The sequence below is a fragment of the Sebastes umbrosus genome, chromosome 3 (genome assembly GCF_015220745.1).
Source record: "Sebastes umbrosus isolate fSebUmb1 chromosome 3, fSebUmb1.pri, whole genome shotgun sequence".
NCBI classification, from domain to species: Eukaryota; Metazoa; Chordata; class Actinopteri; order Perciformes; family Sebastidae; genus Sebastes; species Sebastes umbrosus.
Window position 1 is genome coordinate 12,555,590 of NC_051271.1, and position 20,815 is coordinate 12,576,404.

At 41.8% G+C, this 20,815-nt stretch overlaps 1 protein-coding gene across 9 annotated transcripts in view; it reads right to left on the bottom strand.

The window, feature by feature from the left end:
* The window catches only part of slit2 (slit homolog 2 (Drosophila)), a 112,197-nt gene that overhangs the window by 89,515 nt on the left and 1,867 nt on the right, over positions 1–20,815 (bottom strand). For all 9 annotated transcript variants that reach the window (XM_037764832.1, XM_037764834.1, XM_037764831.1 and 6 more), the window contains exons 2-4: positions 19,673–19,744; positions 16,953–17,024; positions 9,417–9,488 (exon numbers count right to left, since the gene is read on the bottom strand). In XM_037764832.1, coding sequence (XP_037620760.1) covers positions 9,417–9,488; positions 16,953–17,024; positions 19,673–19,744 — 216 coding nt within the window. The remainder of the gene's footprint in view (positions 1–9,416; positions 9,489–16,952; positions 17,025–19,672; positions 19,745–20,815) is intronic.

Consider the following 20,815-nt stretch of genomic DNA (forward strand, 5'->3'; position numbering starts at 1 on the left):
AAGCTACAAAGATCACACAAAAAGATATTTTACAAACATGCCCAAATTTGAGACGAGATAACTTACAACTAAAGTCGTATATGGTAAATATTACACACATAGTGAATATGAAAATGGTCAGGGAAAAAGTGTTTTTGTTATACAAAATAAAGTCAGACACTTTCCAAAGATTAGATTAGATTGAACTTTGTTGCCATTGCATGACAAAGACAGATAGTACTAGTACAAACAAATGGAGACCTTTGATGTGTTATGATTAGGGCTGTCAATCGATTAAAATATTCAATCGTGATTAATACAGTAGCATGATTGTCTGTGATTAATTGCGATTAATTGCAAATTAATTAAATTTTGTATCTGTTCAAAATGTACCTTAAAGGGAGATTTGTTCATTTAATTTATTATTAATATGAATTGATTTAGTTCTTCATTTAATACTACCACTGGGAGTGGGAAAATATGCTTGCTTTAAGCAAATGTATGTATATATCTATTATTGTAAATCAATTAACAACACAAAACAATGACAAATATTGTCCAGAATCCCTCACAGGTACTGCATTTAGCATAAAAAAAGATGTGTTATCATAAAGTGGCCATGCCAGTAGCTAGCTTTAAAACTGAGCCCACTACAACCTAAAAATTGTAAGTTGCATTAATGCATTAAAGAAATTAGTGGCGTTAAAACAAATTTGCATTAAAGTGTTATTATCGCGTTAACTTTGACAGCCCTAGTGATGATTATATATACTGTATATATTTATGTTTTCCCCTTGAATAAAGCGTTAATGATTAAATGTTCTTTTTCATGTTGACATAAACATGATGTTTTTTTGGAAGCACAGCTGTGACATGTCTGTACAGAGAGGAGAGAGGACTCTACAGGGACTTTAGTCTATCCTTTATAAAATAACACCTCTATGCAAAACAATTGAAAAGCATGACAAACTACAGCCTCCAAAATGATCAACACCTCTGTAAAACAAACATTATAACCATCACAAAGGCAGGATTCATTGCAGAACTGACTGCATTAGTTTTAGCTCGGTGTACCTACAAAACTGGCAACTAAGTGTATTTAATGTCCAAGAGGTCGTCTTCAACTGCTGCTAATGTTTCCAGTTAAAATAAATAAATAAATAAATAAATAAATAAAGCTCATAATGGAAAAAAGCTGCACAGTGAAGCTCAGTAAATCCACAAACACACACACATTTCCTGGACACCATTCAGAAACAAGTTAGCTCTCGTCGTGGTAAAAATCAAGTGGGGCGTTTCATATCTTTACATTCTGTCTGTATAACATAATCTTTTGTGCTGGTGCCCTCTGAATAATGCCAGTTCGGCTTTGGCAAGTCCTCGCTGTGTTGCCTGAGAATGAATTACAGCATTGTGTCGGGATCTGAATGGCCAAATCACTTCTTAGGAATGAGTGGCCTTGAGCAATTCAGATAGAGAGTCATGTGATTAATATGATGGCAAGAGAGTGAGTCACTGACACTCAACACCTCAACACGCTGTTGTAACTGTTGGTTTGCGCTCAAGGTGATTCATAAAGTGTACACAGAGGACTCTAGAAAATATCTGACAACACACAAAGTCAACCACAAGGAAGAAAAATAAAAACACTATTCCGCATTTCCCTGTTTGGCTGGATACGATCTGCGGGATCCAAGAGTCCTAATGAAAACATTTCTTGGACAATATGTCTTTGAAAAGATCTGAAAAGAGCTGTTTTCTTGTGACGGAGAGAGAGTTTTTATATCTGTTAAAGTGCATTCAGAGAAACAGGAGGGGGCAGGAAATATTGCTGAATGGTAAAGCGGTGTGTATTTGTGCCAGTGTGTGTCTATGTTTATTAGATAGAGAGAAAGAAAGAGAGAGTGGGGAACAGACAGGGAGCGAGAGAGAGAGAGAGGCCCATCCACAGACGCCTCGGGCTGTAAAGGCTTAGCTTAATTTCCTTGGACAGACATAATGGCAGATATTTGCATATCCTATGTACACAAAGTCAGTGGCCAAATATTTTCTCATCCAAAACGCTGCAACTGACCTTACTACCAGCTGATACTGATCTTTTTAAAGGCAGCAAACCCAAATAATCCCCTTCAACATCGGCTGGAATAACCAGAAGCAGGAGTTTATTTTTTTCCTGTTTCCCTCCATGAACATCACAAAAGGGTCAGTATGGCCTCGATGTGAGTGAAAGAGATTAGCTCCAAATATAACAGTGCATCAAATAGTAGTTATAGATGAGAGAGTATGAAGTTCACCAACTATACAGTCCTATACACTTACTGTAGGTTCCCTAACATCCAACCTACATCCAGCATTACAACACCCCTTACCAGTTTAACTGATCCAACACTGCATGACCATATAGAGTGAAATACACTAATTCATGCCTGCATATGTGTGATACCCCATTGGTTAACCTGTGTTTCCACATAATGATGTTCATTTAATGCCAATTTGCAACAGAAATTATGTTTTGACAGGAATATAATGCTGCCATATTTGAAAAGAAAAAAAAGATCAACATGAAGAGGAAACATTTTTTTATCAGTGTATCTGCCAGGTAGTGATGTCACCATACCAGAAATGTAGTAGTCGATACCAATACCAGAGAAATTACACGATTCTCGATAACAATTCGATACCACGGTAAAAAAGAAAAGTAAAACAATAAATCCCATGTACTTCAACATCCACTGCTTCATCAGCGTTTGCATACTGTTTTTTGTTAGGAAGTTAAAGAGGTCATAATTTCCTCGTTCCCTCTGAATAGAGCCTGAACACATCATAATGTAACTCAATGCCACCTCCCGTTAACGTCAGCTCAGCTGTTAGCTCCGTTTATGATTGTGCTGCTTACCGGCTGCTAGCACCTCGTGCCGATTTCAACACAGATTTGTTGTTCATAATGTAGCATTATCAGGGATAAAACTGTGTGTGTCCCCTGGATGTGTCGATACTGAAGTATCGGTTCTTGAGACATCCCTGCAGCCAGGTTGCAAAATGTTCATACTTAACGTATCTGCAAAACTTTCATTTACATCATATTTCGTTTGTTTTCAAAAGTTGAGGACGTGAGGAATTTCAGGGCTCGACTTTGTGAAAAAACTATTAATCAGGACAGCAAAGGCATCGTTACTTTCGCTGTTAGAGCTGCTTTTGTTCAGCATCAAATCCTGACAATCTTACTTATTCCTGCTCGACCCAGACGCCTCTAAAGGCCCAGCACACCAAACTGACATCAAAGAACTAGCGACGACAAAGTCCGGCTGTTACGTTGCCTCACGACGCGTGTGTCTTCGCCAAAAAAGTTGCACTCGAACACACCGCAGAGACTACAGCCAACAGCCAACTACCCCATACGTTCTGCACCTGTGTGTGCCCTCTTGATTTTACTTGTTTGCTTGCTTTCCTCACTTCCATTTATAGATAGATTATAATAATCAGCACTTCACCCACTGTTATTACACGGCTTTGTTAAATACTCAATTCTGATTGGTCCTTCTACGGTCTGTTATTTCTTTATAGCAGACCGTTGCCATGTATAACAGACCGTTGCTATGGGCGCAGTTCTGAAGTCAGACTCTGGCGGACCGTTTTTGTGTAAAATTATTGACTTCTTAAGTAAGTAGCTGTGCAATAAGCGGGATAATGTACAGCTAGTGGGTCATTGTTGTGAAATGAACCCCTTCAGTGGTGCGGCATCGCCCTGTCGGGGATTATTTCACAACAATGACCGGCTCACTGTACATTATCCCCTACATAGATTAGAGAAAGATCGTATTCTTGGTTAAATATTGTAAGTACAAGTACAAGGTGACTTTCACTAACCTTAACTAAAATCCTTTTGTTCCGTAACCACCTAACCATTCAAAGTGTGAACCCCGAACTCTAGTGTCAAAGTCCTGCAATTTGTATGCACACCATCCAGCCCAAACACTGACCTTTTTCACTACAATAAATGTTACCACTGAACATAATCCTAGCAGCAATAGTGTGTCTCTAAAAACATAACCGGCAAAACAAATTAGTACTATATTCACATAACTTCCAGACGACAGGGTTGCATTCGCTGTTTAATGGATGTAGGTGGTCCACGAACAGGGGAAGTGCATACAGGGAAGTCTCTTGCCGAAATGTGCCTCCAAATTATGGTATAAAATGATGTAAAAATGCTATAAATACATCCTACGATGCCTGCTCAGTTAACCATTGTGTAGGTGTGATTGGAAGTCTTTTATTTATTACATTTTTTAATACTTGTCACATTTAATTGTTCTTTGTAAAATGTGGTAAGATCGATGACCCTGATGAAGGTCACGTTGGTCTCATAATAAAGTTGTCGTAAATGCTACACAACAATTGTTTGATCTTAGAATAAAGAAATCTCCCTTTAAAGGATACACAGCTGTTACAAGTTTAATTTGTCATGATGTTGTGTTAATGAAAGGGAGGAGATTTCCCCCCTCCTCGTTTCTATAAATCACCTCCTGCTTAGATCTCCTGACTGGAACATTCTTCACCTTTGACCTCTGCGGGACCCAGAGGTCGTCGTCACTGTGGCAACTAAAACGGCCAACGCGCTCTGTCTTAATTAAAAAGCATTATTTATTAAGAGAAAATTTCATCTTCTCAACCTCCGACCTCTGTCTTCCTCTTCCTTTCTCCTCCTCGTCCTCCTCCCTCTGCGTCGCTTAACTGTCTGGGAAAGCCCACGTCTTCTCAAAGACGCCTGCGCTCTTGTGACCATTGTGCCGAGCCTGTCGTCTCGGCCGAGGTAGTACATACGTATGTGTGTGTGTGTGTGAGCAGCAGGGTTAAGCTCTCACAGAAGACAAAGCCACAACTTTCGAGGCTGCTAAGCAACAATGCTGCCTGGTAAAGCCTCATCAGGGCACCGTTTAGCAGAGGATTAGGGACTATTACACACACATAAACACACACACCCAAAAACGTAGCCTCATCAACTCATTAATCCAAACCCCAGACCACTTTAAGTCAGGTTTAATGTGTGTGTGAGACCCGAAGTTCACTTATTTTCCTCCTCTCAATCAACTTGTCCATATTGACTCTCCTTCTCAGTGGAAGGAAGAAGGAACTAACAATATCTCTTCCCCGCTCTCTCTTCATCTCCCACTTTGTCAACGCTCAAGTATTAACACAGAAAAGCCAAAGTTTTAAGCACAAAGCACAACGCACCTCAACTTGACACAAAACACCAGGAGACACACGGTGATTAAGTAACCTGGAAAACTGTTGCTGAGGGATGTTTGCCAGAAGAGGCCAAGCAGCAAAATAACACCAAACACACACAAACACTGTCCCATCAATGTAGCCTCATACTCAAGCATAACCAGACTTTTCAGCTGTGGAAGCAGTGACCCATTCTCTTATCCTCCCCTCACCCCATCCCTTCATCAACCCCTCTTTCATCTCTCCCTCTTTCATCTCACTACTGATTTCTGTCCAGCAAAGAGGAACGAGAGAGAGAGAGAGAGAGATGGAGCTGGCAGGAAAATGGAGAAGAGAGGAGAGGAAATGCCACACAAATATACTACTGAATAGCACCAGCATTGTGTCATCTGCATATTGATGGAAAACAATCATACTGTGTTGAATAATTTGATTGAGCTGGACTCATTTCTTAGCATTCCTGGTATCTTTGCATCCTATGAAAGAACCCAATTTTACTTGTTTTGTTGTCACATGTTTTATCTTTAACTCAATTTATTTTACACAGTTTTAAGATTCATGATCACCAAGAAGAACAAGAACTGAACATTATAACCTTCATGAAGGGAGGAATTATTGCAGGACTGTTGTATTAGATTGCATCAGTTTACGCTAGGGCTGCAACTAACGATTATTTTCAATGTCAATTAATCTGTCGATTATCATCTTGATTGACACTGGAGACAAAGTGGCATCGGATAGCTGTTTTCATTTTGTCTATGTATACTATATCTGTCCCTATCTAATAAACCATAAATAAATGAATATGTCATGTCATGTTCACTGCAGCAATTTTACACACAACAACTTTACAAAAAGTAATATCCTACTTGGTGATATCTGCACACTATTAGAAGATATTACAACTCTCGACGCTCTGTTCTGCCATTCTTTAATGCTATTTGATGTAATCTTGGATTTCTACAACCGATGATGATGATTTCAACAGCTGCGTTGCTCCCCAGCTGACCACGAGTGTCGGTAGTCCAGCCCTCTCCTCTGAGCTCCGAGGGAGCGTGATGGTGAGACAGCACTGATGAAATATTGAGCGGAATTTGCTTTGAGATTTGAGTTGGCTGATATCTTTTACATATGTAAGGTGCTTATGGAATAGGTATGGCTCACAAACACACTGCTGGTTTACATGTTTATGATAAATGGATCTATAAGTAACGTGTGATATGAAGTGACATTAAATATTTCATTTCTACAATCTGGCTTCAATTCACCACAATGTGCGCACGCATGGGTCAAAGTTTCCCTAAATGTGCGCACATTCTCCCATCAAGTTTGTTTTTATAGATCACAACTTTTGCGTGGGAAGTGGCGCAACGGTTATAAATGAGACCCCTGGACTCCTGCGTCTTTGCTATCATAACATCAAGGATCACAGTGGAAATGAGTCTTGAGCTGTGTCTGAAATCACTCCCTTGTTCACTCATTCACTACTCCCTGTTCAATAGACACTAAATTATTAACTCTATAGCATGCAGTGAATCAAGATTTCAGACACTTGTGAGTCGTCATCATCAAGTGGCGTCATCAGTGACGGGCATAGAGTCACGCAACATTAATTTTCGCATTGTGGGAGGTTGCCATGGATACTGCTTTTATTATTTCAACATAGGAATTTATTTTTGTTATCCGACAGGTTTTTGTAGTTACGTGTAATGTAATTTTCCCGATCTAATTATGTCAAAGGAACTTAACTAAGCCAAACTTAGAGATTGTGGTTTTGGTTCATATTGAGTGTTTAGACGTTTTCAATAATCGAGTGCATGATTATTATTATCATCTATTTATTATTGCTAAACGTTTTACTTGTCTAGACAAAACAACGCATTTCATGCATGATGCACAACCTGGTCTCCGGTGTCAAACTCTTGACCTGCAGTATAAGTATGTCACACTTAAAGCTGCATTCACACCAGATCCGGCGTTGCGGTGATTCAACGCAGGGTTGTGTGTCAGTGTGGGAGAATCACTTTAATGGCCCATCGACTGCGACGATTAACGCCTTTTGTTCCCTCATAGCTGGGTTGTACAGCTCTGGATTGGTGGTTATGTGATTGGCCACCACAATGTGACGTCGGGTTAAGTTTCTCCAAAAGCTCAATCTGTTTCTACTTTTCCACTGCAGGCCGCTGCATTTCTTTGCGGCACCCCCTGCAGCCGCAGCCCAAACGCACTACCGCCATTCAAAATGAATGGGAGTGCTTGCTTTTTTGACCCACCGCCGGATCTGGCGTTAATGCAGCCTAAATGGTTTTGAAACTAATGTTGCAGGGTGACATAATTGAGGCCTCTAAAATGCGTAGCATATCTCACACCTGACCTCAGTTTAATTTAGCCCTCAAAGCCATAAACCACGGTGCTGAGGAAAGGTTAAACGCATCCAGCAAGTACTCACACACACGTACACACAGATTTTCCAAGCCCCAAAAAAGTAAAAACATAATTTTCATAATAGCAGGTTGAGCAAGTGTTCATTTATAGCAGTACTGTCGCAAGGAACCAAAGTCGGTCCAGTTCGCACATACCTTCTGACCTCCACATAAAACTTAACAAGATTCCACTTCAGAGGTTCTCAAGGGTTTCTTGTTGTGTTTTCTAAAAATAAAAATACACTGTAGGGGGTGTAACAGTAGACATAAGATTTAATATTGACCAAACAGCCATAAATACTATTGGCAAAGCCTCCGTGGTTGTCGTTCATTCTGAATGACTTCCATACGTCTGACAAATCTGCTTGGCGCTTTGTGGCTGCAACGGCGCCAGCTCGGCAATTTCTTTTTTGATTGTCAGTTAGTGACTTTCTGTTCTTCTTCTTCTTTCTGTTGATTTTCAGAGTTTTCTTTCTGTTTCTGTCTACTTATTGTATTTAATATCGTACTATATTTTACTGGGAAAAAAACAATTATAACACAACATCATGAATGCTGTTATGCTTAATAAAGTTTGTGTTTTCAGTGAAGATGTTCAGCCAACAAGGGATCCTCTGCTAAACACATACACCTGGAGAGCTGAGGCTTACACATAACACATTATACATACGCACACACACTCAACATGCACACACATAAGCCTAAACACACAAATGCACACACACATACACACACAGAGAGAGAGGCCGTTTGTCTGCGACAGCTGAGCAGAGAGCAGTATATCCGAGTTGTATTTTTACCTCGGCCCACACGCTGAGCAATATGCCAACTCTTGGCCTTGAGAAACTCACACACACACACTCGCAGAAACACAGACTGCACATGCAGACACACAGCCTTAGACACGACAGGTCAAGCCCAGCCAACCGCCGTAGCAGCCGCAGAACATAAACAACTTTCACACACTCTCTGAATCATCTGTGCATTTCAATATTGTTTTAGATAAATATATTCAGCCGCACACATAAATATATGTGACCATAATTATTCCCCGAGACCACAAACGACCATGACGGGAAGGTAGTTCCCACAGTTTCAGCAGCGTTGGTGCCCAGCCCTACTGTGCTGGAAATCCACAGCTCGGTTTACAGCACGGACTCTCTCAGTCAGGCTGTGAGTGAAGAGAGGACGGTACTTGACGACAACAAACGGCGGTTCAAACTGGAACAGTTATGTTCTGAAACTGAAACTGCCCGTGAAACACAAAACGTGACTTCAGAGGAGAAACCTGTTTCTATGTTTCGCTGCTTCCCTGATCTGCCTTGCTCACTTTCTCCTCTCCATCCTCACACACACACACACACACACACACACACACACACACACGTCTCTCCCAGTGGGCAGCAGCTGTTGGAGTGCTAATCTCCATTAGCTACTGAACTGGCTTCTATGGAGAGAGGGCAACTGAAATCGGTTCCCTCTCTTCTCTCGCTCCTTCATCCAAGTGAAACACCACGGCTGCGTCACCAAGAAAACCAGATATTTTGTTCTGTGCTTTACTTTACAATGTTCACCGTGTCATTTTAAATCACATTCAATGACCTGCTCAAGCTTGTGGTGATACACACAAACACACCAGTGCAAATAAATCCTCAGAATGATGTCAGGCCTTCTTTGCAGAGCTCTTGTTAAACTATACCAAGCGAGGAAATGAACAATATTTCAGTTGACAATGCAGAGCAACAGAGTGATGGATAGAGAGAGAGAAATTAAAACAGGACTTACAGTCTGTAAAGCTTCGTCGTTCCCAGGAAAAGCAGCTCGGGGAAGACGGCCAGATTATTCCGATTCAGGCGCCTGGAAAAACACAGCATAAATTAGGGAATAAACTCGATGTATCCCCTTCCAGACAGTGTGGGTGAAGCGGTTACATGTGTGTATAATTAGCTTTTTAAGGTGAGATTTGTGTTTCCTGATCATCATATCAAATTATGTTGTATGTGTTTTGATTGTAATGCAATTCAGTGCAGTTAGAGGAAGCATAAAAGAATAAGGAGATTGATGGAGACATTAAAAACACACACATGTTGATGGACGAAAAAAAACAGACTCCGGTTTACTCGTGATTTAAGGGGTACAACATGGCTGCCAGACAAACAGTGAACTCGAGAAGGACGGAGGGAAGGCAGGGGGGAGGAAGACGAGAGAAGGGGTTCAGATGAAGGGGAGGTGTGGGGGGGGTTTTTTTTTTTACCACAAAGGCGGAGGAGAGGAGATGATGTGGGAAAAACAAACAGGCAGTCTGGCCGGGCTACCGAATGTGTGAAAAGGACCCCACTGAGTAAACAAGGCCCTCACAGGGGAAGAACTCACAACAACCCGTCATCACACACACACACACACACACACACACACACACACAGAGGAGTTGAGAGAACTCGGCTGAGTTTAATAATCTGGGTGCGATCATTTAACCCTGGTTGAGTGGAGTGAAGAGGTTTGTGTGCTGCTGCGTGTTGGTGTGTGTGTGTGTGTGTGTGTGTGTGTGTGTGTGGTTGTGCCTTGATGTGAGTCCGAAGAGAGTGAAGCAACTGAGTGACACAATGAGAGGCAGACTGCTGAAACAGTTTAACCCCGACACACACACACACACATTGACAGGCCCAGCGACGTATGCCGTGCGGGCTGCTACTGGAGGAGAATGAAGAGAGGGAAGAAGAAAAAGAGGGATGGAGGCAGAGTGAAGAAAGAGAGACTTCAAACTAATAAGAAAAGTGACTAACAAATACACAATTTGCATGATTTACACACATAAACACATGAATGACAGAAATGCCACAGACTTTACTCAAACAACACGCTCCAAAGATGTCACCAACTCCATTCAAAACTCCAAAAAACCTCTCGATGGCTTAGTCTTTCACCTCTTTCTGCTTCACTATGAGCCGCTGTGGACTCTCCTTAAATAACGTCACCCCCTCTGTGTCCATCTTCCACCCACAAGTGCACAAATAAATGAACATGCACACGCGCGCACGCACGCACACTCACACTCCACAGTTACATCAGAGGCCGCTTAAATATTTAACATTCCGCAGAATGATGTTTCTAAATTATTCACTCCTCTTCCGTTAACGCCGGCTCTGGCGGCTAAGAGCCCCACGTGCTCCCGCGGAGAGGCCCACTCCTCCTGCAGGTCCTGCCCAGCCATGAGCACCCGTTAGTGGGCTAGACCTCCCCTGGGTGAGTGCACGGACTGGTGCTGGAGGTGGGGAGGAGGAACGAGGACAGAGAGGGGGTATGAGCTCATTCTCTTAAAATAGATGCAATGCTGTCAGACTAGGAGACTGAGAGAATGAAGTAAAGACAGTGAGGGATCAGAACCAGTCTGGTTCGTTTAAAGGTGTCGTACCTTTAAATGCGCTTAATTATTTTGCTCATAACTGTTTGTTAACACCTTAACCATCATATCTTTCTCAATTTAGGGCCATAAAAGTAACAAGTGAAAGCTGAATTATTCATCAATTGTATGAATTAGACTTCATGTACTCTGCAATTCTTTTAGTGGTTTAATTTTGTACATGCATCACAAAGGACGTGGGGTAAACCTGTTATTTTATCTTCTCCAAGGGATACCGAAACAGTATTCACGTTACAACGACCTATGCAAATGATACAGCTCAAGACGCTCCAAGTCTAATGAAATCACTCCTTCAGCCACTAGACTTAAGAAACTAGACTAGAAAAATGTCCCAGAGCACAAAGTGACATCTTCAAATGACCTGTTTTGTCTGTCAAACAGTCTAAAGTCTAAATGTTGTTTTTGTCATCAGCACTTTCACACAGAACACAAATTATAATTCTAATTATATTTATTAAGGTTGATTTTTTTAACTTTTGCACTGCAAATAAAGGCATCAACCATTCACTTTGTGCAAAACGGGTTGAGTTAGGCCTATATTTCAGACAACAACACAGAGGCTCCTTAGTCCGAACCAGGACGACAAACTTTATTACTCCTTTCAACCTTGACAAAGGCAGCGCAGACCAGATCCACTCCTTTAGTTCTTACCTTTCACAATAAAACCCTAGACAAATAATATTCGCAGGCGAGAATTTCGCATTTTCATGGCCTTAAAAACCCCAAATATTCAATTTACACTGATATAAATTCTCAAATTTGAAGAACTGGAACCAGATCATTTTAAAATATTTTTTCATGATAGATTATAAAATAAACAATTAATCAAATATCAAAATTGTTGCTTAATAAGTTTCTATCGACAAATAGTTTCAACTCTAACTACCACACATCCTGAAGAAGGCAAGATCTGCCAAAATGTTGACTTATAAAACTAAAACTAAAAATCTGGCATCATTGTTATGAATGTCCCGACTTACTTTCATAACTACCAGAACACCTTGTGTAAACCATGTACACGACGGTGATTCAGTATAGTCAGTTCAGCGTGAGGATTCAGTGTTAAGGCTTTGTTCTTACATGTCGTGAACACCTCTAGTGTTCATCTAAAAGTACCGACCGACTCAGACTGAAATAATCTAGTCGTCAGTAGTGATTTAGTGGTTTGTTTCTGGACCTGAAGGAATGCATCACTGTGTGTGTGCGTGCATGCACATAAAACACCCTCAGAGTACTTCCACAGTCGTGATTCATTAGTCAAAGTCTGGCTGAAAGTGAATGAAGACCGAGCCGCCAGTAGTCTGGAGGTGTGAGAGTCACTCCAACAAGCTAATGTCACACTGCAGCCTGGTGATAATCCCTGCAATCATAAACAGATGCTAGAGGGCCACAAACCACACAGTAAACACACACACACATACACACATTCCCACAAACACGCACACAAACATAAAATACAGAAACACACACTCCAAACACCTCACAGCCTTGTAGATGTGTAGTACTACAGGTTTGCAGACTCTGGCTGGGAAGGAAATAACAAACCGCCTCAGAAACCAATTATTACTCCACTGATGCCACTGCTGCCATAATACACATTTTACACTCACAGTCTGTCACACACACACACGCACGCACACATAGTACTGCTACCATAGTTACATCCCAATCCTTGTGGACATTTCCGGAGAAACCGCCTTTATTCCAAAACCACTTCAAACTGACCAATGTGAGTGTGTGTGAGTGCATGTGTGTATATCTACTCCAGTTTGTGTATTTGGTTCAAAGCTAGTGAAGTAAAGGGCTGTCCTCCACCAAAGAAATTCTTAGTTGACTAACACTCATACATATTTTGTCGACTACTTGATCAGTTGATTTAATCAACAGATCTGTAAAACTGAGTTTTTCCACAAAGAATCACACAAAAGCACCACTTTAAATCTTGTGTTTACCAGAGATGTGCTCATAAGTCTCTAGGAAATAAGTAATTCAGCATGAAAAAAACATAAAAAAAAGACTAATCGACTAAAGAAATCTTAAGTTGACTTAGACCAAAACGACCGATTCGTTGACTAATCGACTAAGAGTGGGCAGCCCTAGAAGTGAGCCATCATCCACCAAAGTGGCTTCTTCTCTGAATCAGCAGCTGGTTACTGTTGTCAGAGACCGATCGCAAATAACCAACACAAAATTGATGCAGCACAACAGATAAACATCGGCCACTGCCATGGTCTTATTTGCCGACAGGCCGATGGCAGTCAACAAAGCGAATATCGGCCGATACCAATGTTCAGCCAATAAATCAGTGCATCCCTAGAAAAAAAAGTATTTTAAAAATAATATTTTTTTGTTATTTTTTCATGATAAATTATAAAATAAACAATTACTCTAATTGATTATCAAAAGTGTTGCCAATGAAGTTTCTGTCTTTTGACTAACCGTTTTGACTCTAACTACCACACAACCTGAAGAAGGCCAGATCTGCAAAAATGTTGATTTCTAAAACTAAAAATTTGGCATCATTGTTACATCATCCACCAAAGTTTACACACTCTAATCTGATTTGTTATTTAAACACTAATGACAGATACCGTGTCTGCCCTAAAGCACAGCAATGAAATCCAAAAATCATTCTCATTCAGCAGTACTGAAGAGCTTTTCCCTGAACTTCGAGCATTTTCACTGCTAACTGGTGTTTACCAACAAATATAACAAAAGTTGGCAGCCGCGCAGACTGGCAGGGACTCAGGAAAATGTGTCACAAATGACTTCTTTAAAAGTGAAAATGGCTTTTTGAGTGCAGATTTGAAACTTTGCTCTGAAATGATCAGAGGGGGGGAAAAATGTCATCAGACACAGGCTTTAATCATTTAGCACTAATCCAGCGCTTTTCTTTGAAATCCATATCGCCATCTGAACTCGCTGTTACAATTATCTATTTGACAGTCACTTTGTCCACATATTACAACACAATCACTTAGTTGGAGGTTTAATTAACTAGTTTGTGATCACTGTTGATAGACACGTCTCACTACCTGTAATCGGTTATGCAATTATTCATCGCTGTTAAAATGATCTTTGACAATGTGATCACTCAATTACAGGCTAATCATCTGAGGCTTTATATCGCTGCTGTTCTCCGAAAGCATTACCTGTAATTACTGTTTCCTTTCTCGCTGCATATCTGTGGCTGCTATCATCTTCAATCTCAAAGACTTTGAATTGTTTACGGGCTATAAACCAGTCAGATGTGACAGGAGGATAAGAGGATCAGGAACTCCTCACTTTCCTATTCTTCATAATCTACAGGGAGAGAGAGTGAAGAATGTATGACATTCCTATAAGCACAGGACAATAGAGAGAGAGAACGAGATGGGTGGGTATGGGAGAAAAACATGAGGAGAGGTTAAAGAATGAATGAAGGCGTGAGTGGGTGTAAGGGGCCAAATCAAGATAAAACCAGTACTGACAGATCAGCCTTGCGTAAATTAATGCGCATGCATGAGTGTATCCATACCCATGCATGTTTTTGTGTATGTGCACGTGTGTGTTGTGACATGCCTATCTCCTCCACACCTCCTTCGACCGCCGACCCCTCCTCCATACCCCCCAGCTACTGCCCCACACCTGACCCCACCCTGCCCGGCCCTGCAGGGACGGTCGCAAAAAAAAAGGATGAGAAGGGGAACCGTTTTCCACCCCTGTGGGGGGCAGTCACTGTGGATCCGTCAGCCCAGCTTAGGGCCCTCTCCTCTGGGCAGCGCTGCCCAGCAGGCCCCCCTACAGACCCCCGGAGGACGGAGGCCTTTGAAATGAGCCCCCAGACTCCAGACTCCGGAGACGTGCCATTGTCCGGCGGCTGCGGGGGGGCATTGATGACTGACTCCACCTTTGTGTTTGTGAACATGCCACGCCAGAGACGCTGAATTACAGTTGAAAACCCTCGCGAGGACAACAGAAAACAGCCATGTTGTGTCAGAAAGTTAGCCGCTGTCAAAGGTGTTTGTTGCCATTAGATTCAAGACAAAGACAGCATGCATAGTTTGACAGTAGATGTGTAAGACTTTATCTGCTACTGGTGCTTTACTGTTTTGCTCATATGTATGCATGAGAGACTGGATTTACCAGCATGCACCATCTCTTTGCAGAGAGGGTAATCACTAATAAAGTTTGCTGTTAAAGCCGGACCATACGCAGTTAAATATTGCCCTCTTTGTCTGCAGCTCTGGGCAGGAATTCCCAGATCTGCTTAGCTGGACAAAACCCAGCATTGGTTGCATGAGAAACACTAGCAGATTCCTTATAGTGGTCCACAGAGCTTCTCTCTCTGTCAACAAAGGGCAGCCACAGTGCCGCAGAGAGCAGAGAAAAACCAGGCACGACACGCCGGAGACAAGAGCAGCTGGGGAATCATCATACTTCATCCTTTTCATCCCAACCACTCCGGAGGAATTTACCCAAAACAGCCATCATAAAGATGATCTACCTTAATTTGATTTGATGCTGTATGTTCGTCTGTGTATGCGTACAGGTGGATATCTCTGTGTGTATACAGGTATGTCTGTGTTTTTGTAAACGTCTGCGTAAGCAGCAAGGAGTTTTATGTGTCTTTAATTAAAAGCTCGTCTCTAAGCCTCCTCAGACTGTGTCACAGTCTGCTGCATTCCAGTGTGTCATTGGCTGGCAGTCGGGCCACATAACACACAAACACACACATATACGAGCAGCTCACACATCAAGCAGAGTTGACAGTCAACACAATGGACATATCAGCAGTCAGGGGTCTGCATCCCCCTTCTGTCTTGCGCTCTCACACACTACCACGACTTAATTATGCCATAACTGCCTCAGGGTTGGATGCTGAATGCCAGTGATTCCCGGCCAACGCCATAACAACCTTTGGCTGTTGACTCAGTCACTGCCCCGGGACTCAATTTCAAAATGCTCCTCTTGGACTGAGACGTTGGCAGCCGCACATCATGACAGTCAAGTTAAACTTTTATAAAGACATACAGATGGGGGGGAACCCCTTTAAGAGACGTGTTACGTTCAGTTTTCTGTGCAATTTACGGATGTCCAAAGCAAAAATTATTTAAAAATAAAATTTGGTGAAATCTTTGGTCTTCAATCCAAAACAGTGGTCCCATATTCCACTGTCAGACATGTCCACTGATTTACAGCTTTGATGACATCCTGCATCAAAATGCTGGTAATGTCCGAAATTCAGGACCAAATTCACACAATGTGCCGACTGCTACGACCCACATCTACAAACCAAGCAGTCAAAAAAAGCCATGAGATTATGCGGAATACAGTGTCTGATGTGACATTGTAAGCTCAAGTTTCTTTTAATATAGCTCTTTTTTATGTATATACTGTATATATATTTTTTTTTTGCTGCATTTTCAAAATATGAGAGCAGCAGATGGATGACATGTTTCTACAGCGCTACGATTCACCAGGTATTCATATCACAATCTGAATTCCCTCAGAATGGATATCGCACCATCAGACACAGATTGCAACCAAGATGTTATTAACCCATCACACACGGTGTGACATGCAGCGCCACCACCACCATAATCAAAACACCGACTGAGGGATCATCTTTAGGATGTTCATCCCTCCAGAAGAGCTCCACCGACTAGTAGAAACTACGACAACGAGTAATGAAGTTGTTCTGGAGGCTCATGGCAACCCAACATCTCACTATGACACTTTATGTTGGTTTTTCCCCTTTCATTTGTCACCTATCTGTATGCGTGCATTTCCACATATATGAAAATAAACGTGTCTGCTTGGTATGCTTTCAAGGATAAGCATCCTCAAATATGTATTTGTAAAGAAAATGTTTTAAGGGATAAAATGCCCGACTGCTTTGGTTCAAAAGTGTAACTCACAGTCTCTCCAGTTCCTTCAGGTCCTGGAAGGCTCCTCTCTCAATCGTGGTGATTTTGTTCTCCATTAGCTGCCTGGAAGAGAGAGAGAGAGAGTGAGACAATAAGCACTGGACAGAAAAAGAGAGTGATAGAAGAGAAACATAGAGAGCTGACAGTGATTTGTGCGATGACACCGTGAGAGACCAAAGAAAAGGTAAAAAGATGGCTGCACGGGGGCCACAGATAAGACCGAGTAAAGAGGAAGAGAAGGTGAAGGTGAGTGAGATAGGACACGAGAGAGGCAAAGAGATTGACATTGGAGAGGAGAGAGAGGGGAGGGAGAGATGGAGAAGATAGGTGGCAGCGGGTGTGAATAAAAAATAAGAAAAACAGATTGGTGGAGATGGAAAGTGATAGAATGTTGAAACAGCAAGAGAGAGAGAGAGAGAGAAGACAATCAGCGGCGGGTCGATGAAGCCCCAGAATTGACTTTAAAACTGGCCCATCAGTTGGACAGCGACTCATCTATCATCCAATTTACCCTCCATCTAACCACATAGCTGTGACTACTCATTCACTTACACCAGCACAACTCCCCCAGGAGCACTGTGCTGACCAAGCCAAGCAGCCACACACACACATTTTTATAAGCTGTATCATCGTCTACACTCGCCGACAAGCAGATGTAACGGGTTTGAACACTGAAATTAGGGCTGCAACTAACAATTCTTTCCATTACCGAAAAATAATGAAAAACACCTCTCTCACAATGCCCAAAGTGAGGTCTTCAAAATGCTGGTTTTAAACAAACAACAGGCCAAACTCCAAAGATATTTCGCTGACTATCATATATGACAAAAATGATGTACATCCTCTCATTTGAGAAGCTGCAAACAGGCTTTCTGGCAGGTGCTCGATACGGAACTCAGAGCATATCTGTTGCCTGGACACGGCTCTCAACACGGAGACAGATAACCGGCAGCTAACAGCGAAAACAACAGCAACAGTGCTGACAGAGCTAACAGTGTTTACTTGAGGGGGAGCCAGGGGGTTGGCGCTAAGAAGACGACGCCATGGTTTCCGGACGGTGTTATAAGCGTTATGACCGCCAGTACAGAGCGGCAGCGATTAGCTAGCCAGCGGGGCACAACAGAGAGACTCAGGTGTTCGGACAAAACAAGCTAGCTACCTGCTCAGAATGACCTAACGTTACAAGTAGCTTCTCCTGTCAAACTAGTCTGATGAACATATATCAATGTAGTTCAATAGAGTAACTCATTCTGTCAGGTAGGAAATATCTGTCGGAATGGCCCACTACGTCCGACTACGTCCGACTACGTCCTCTGGACTATTTGGTGGCCAATATGAGCATATGGTGCTTTCAAATGAAACTCGTGAGCTCGTGTTTACAACATGGGAAGTCGTGTACACGATATGCTTGGCGTTCAAGTGGTTAAGTCCGTTGGGAATATCAACATTTTCCTCCGAAATATTTGAAAAAATACGAAGAAAAACAATATACGACTAAAGTTACAATATATATTAATTTATTATGCACCAAAAAATGAACTTCCAAGGCCTCCGCCATTTCTGACAGCGTCAACAAACACGTCACAACTCTTGAACTCTGAGCTTTCAGAAACTTTCCACTTATGAGGTTGTGAATACGACAAGAGGGGGGCGTTCATATGGACTCTTCTCCTGAACACGGTAAACACCACTGCATTTGCAATTGTTTTTCTGCCTCACTGCACATGCACACATGGTGTCGGTAGGTCATTCTGAACAGTATGTCAGAACACCTGCCAGGTTACGTTAACAAAGTTGTAGACATTCCTCCACTCTATCTTCACATAGCAAATAGTTGTTTGCTGCTTTATTAATGCTCTTTTGTCAATAAATTGGTTTTCTATCAACTAATTGTTGCAGCTGTATATTTCAAATTCAAATGGTTTTGTGGTTGTGTGTGTGACTGCACACATTAGTCACAATGAACACACAGGAAACAGTATAGCATTAAGACTAGAGCACACGCACACACGCAATTAAGGACCTATAATCTCTGAAGGAATTCCAACTATGTGTATTCTGCCATTCACTTTTAGCAGCTGGATAACACACACACACACACACACACACAATAAAAGCAGGCTATCCCTGTCCCACTGGTAACCTGATTTCATCCCAGGTAACCTCAGAAACTTGTTCTTACTTGACTCCTTCCTCTCCTTCCTTTCCTTTCCTTCCACCCTCCCTTCCTTCCAGCTGCATTCCTCCCTCCGCGGTTACACCTAATGACCGCTATCTCTTTCCAACTCTGCCCGGTGGTTAAAATAAGCCCCTCCTGACACTTCCACTGGCAGATTAACACGACAGCATTAACAGGTGTCACTGCTATTTTGTTTAAACACACGCACATGCACACACGCACATGCACACACACACACACACACACACACACACACACACACATACACACACACATACAGGCTGAATGAAGCCGCCGCTTGTAGACGCTGCAGTGCTGCATGCGGCAGCTCCAGGGCTGCTGGATGAGCTGTGATGCTCAACAGGACAGGAAACTGTGTGTGTGTGTGTGTGTGTGTGTGTGTGTGCGTGTGTGTGTGTGTGTGTGTGTGTGTGTGTGTGTGTTGTGGTATTTGGGGGGGAAGTTGCAAGGTGCGTGAGAGTATTTTTCTTTTGCATCTTGCAGCAAAGGAGACAATAAAATAGACACTTACAACACTCGCAGATGCCTCAATCCTGCAAAATCCGCCTTGGTGATTTTAGTGAGGTTGTTTGCATTCAGATCCCTGGACAGAGAAAATGTGGAAAGTCAGTACATGAGATATGTTAATGAAACAAGGACAAAGCATTTTTGTTGAAACTTGGTAATGCAGATTTGTCATTTGAGTGTCAGAGAAATTGAGAAAGCTGCTCCACTAATACTGGGCAAATTTTAATTTCATCAAGGGGTCTTTGACAAAAAAAAAATAGGGCCTGTTTAACTGAAAGCCCACTTGTCCAAATCCGTTTTTGATTAACTTGCTGGTCTCCAGACAAACCGATGTGGTCTACGGAGGCTGAGCTAATGCAACAGTGCGAAACCACCAACATGACCACAGCGGTGCCCCTACAACTTCAGCTCCGCACATCAGCAATAACCAATAACCAGTCCTCTCATGAAAACACAAGCATTAACAGCTCAGGTGTTTTTTTTACAGTTTGAAGGAGAAAAATAAAATGTACATTTAGCAGAATTTACAGATCCGGAGATGCAGTTTCTAACGTGTTAGTTCACATGTAAATCCCTAAATGCACTGTTAAAGATGTGGTCCCCAAGGAAACACTCCTCCTACTCTATCAGCAGTTTAAAAGGACGGGAATATAAAAAAAACATTATTATATGATCATAAAAAAAAACCTCTTACACCCCTTCAGGAGAAGCACATCTTTATTAAATATATAGGCTACAATTAAAAAAAGCTATAAGTGGCCAGTGCACACTTGTTATTTGGCACCACTTACAGACAAAGAAATAAGATAAGATAAGATGAACCTTTATTAATCCCCGGAGGGAAATTCAGGAGAGGTAAAGGTATACAACAATTATAAAAACAATAATAGAGATATAAAAGATACAAAGTGAATGGGTGAACATAGTGTGTGCAGTCTGTCAATAAATAAATGTAGTATGTGCAATAAATAAATGTAATATATGCATATGGGCAGTCTATAAAATGGTATATAGGATGTATAGTGTAAAGTAAGTGTAAAGTGCGCCAGTGGTTAGAGTCCAAGATGGTTGCAGATAGTGCATGTTTAAAGGCAGATAGTGCATGTTTAAAGGTAGATAGTGCATGTTTCATGTTTAAAGGCAGATA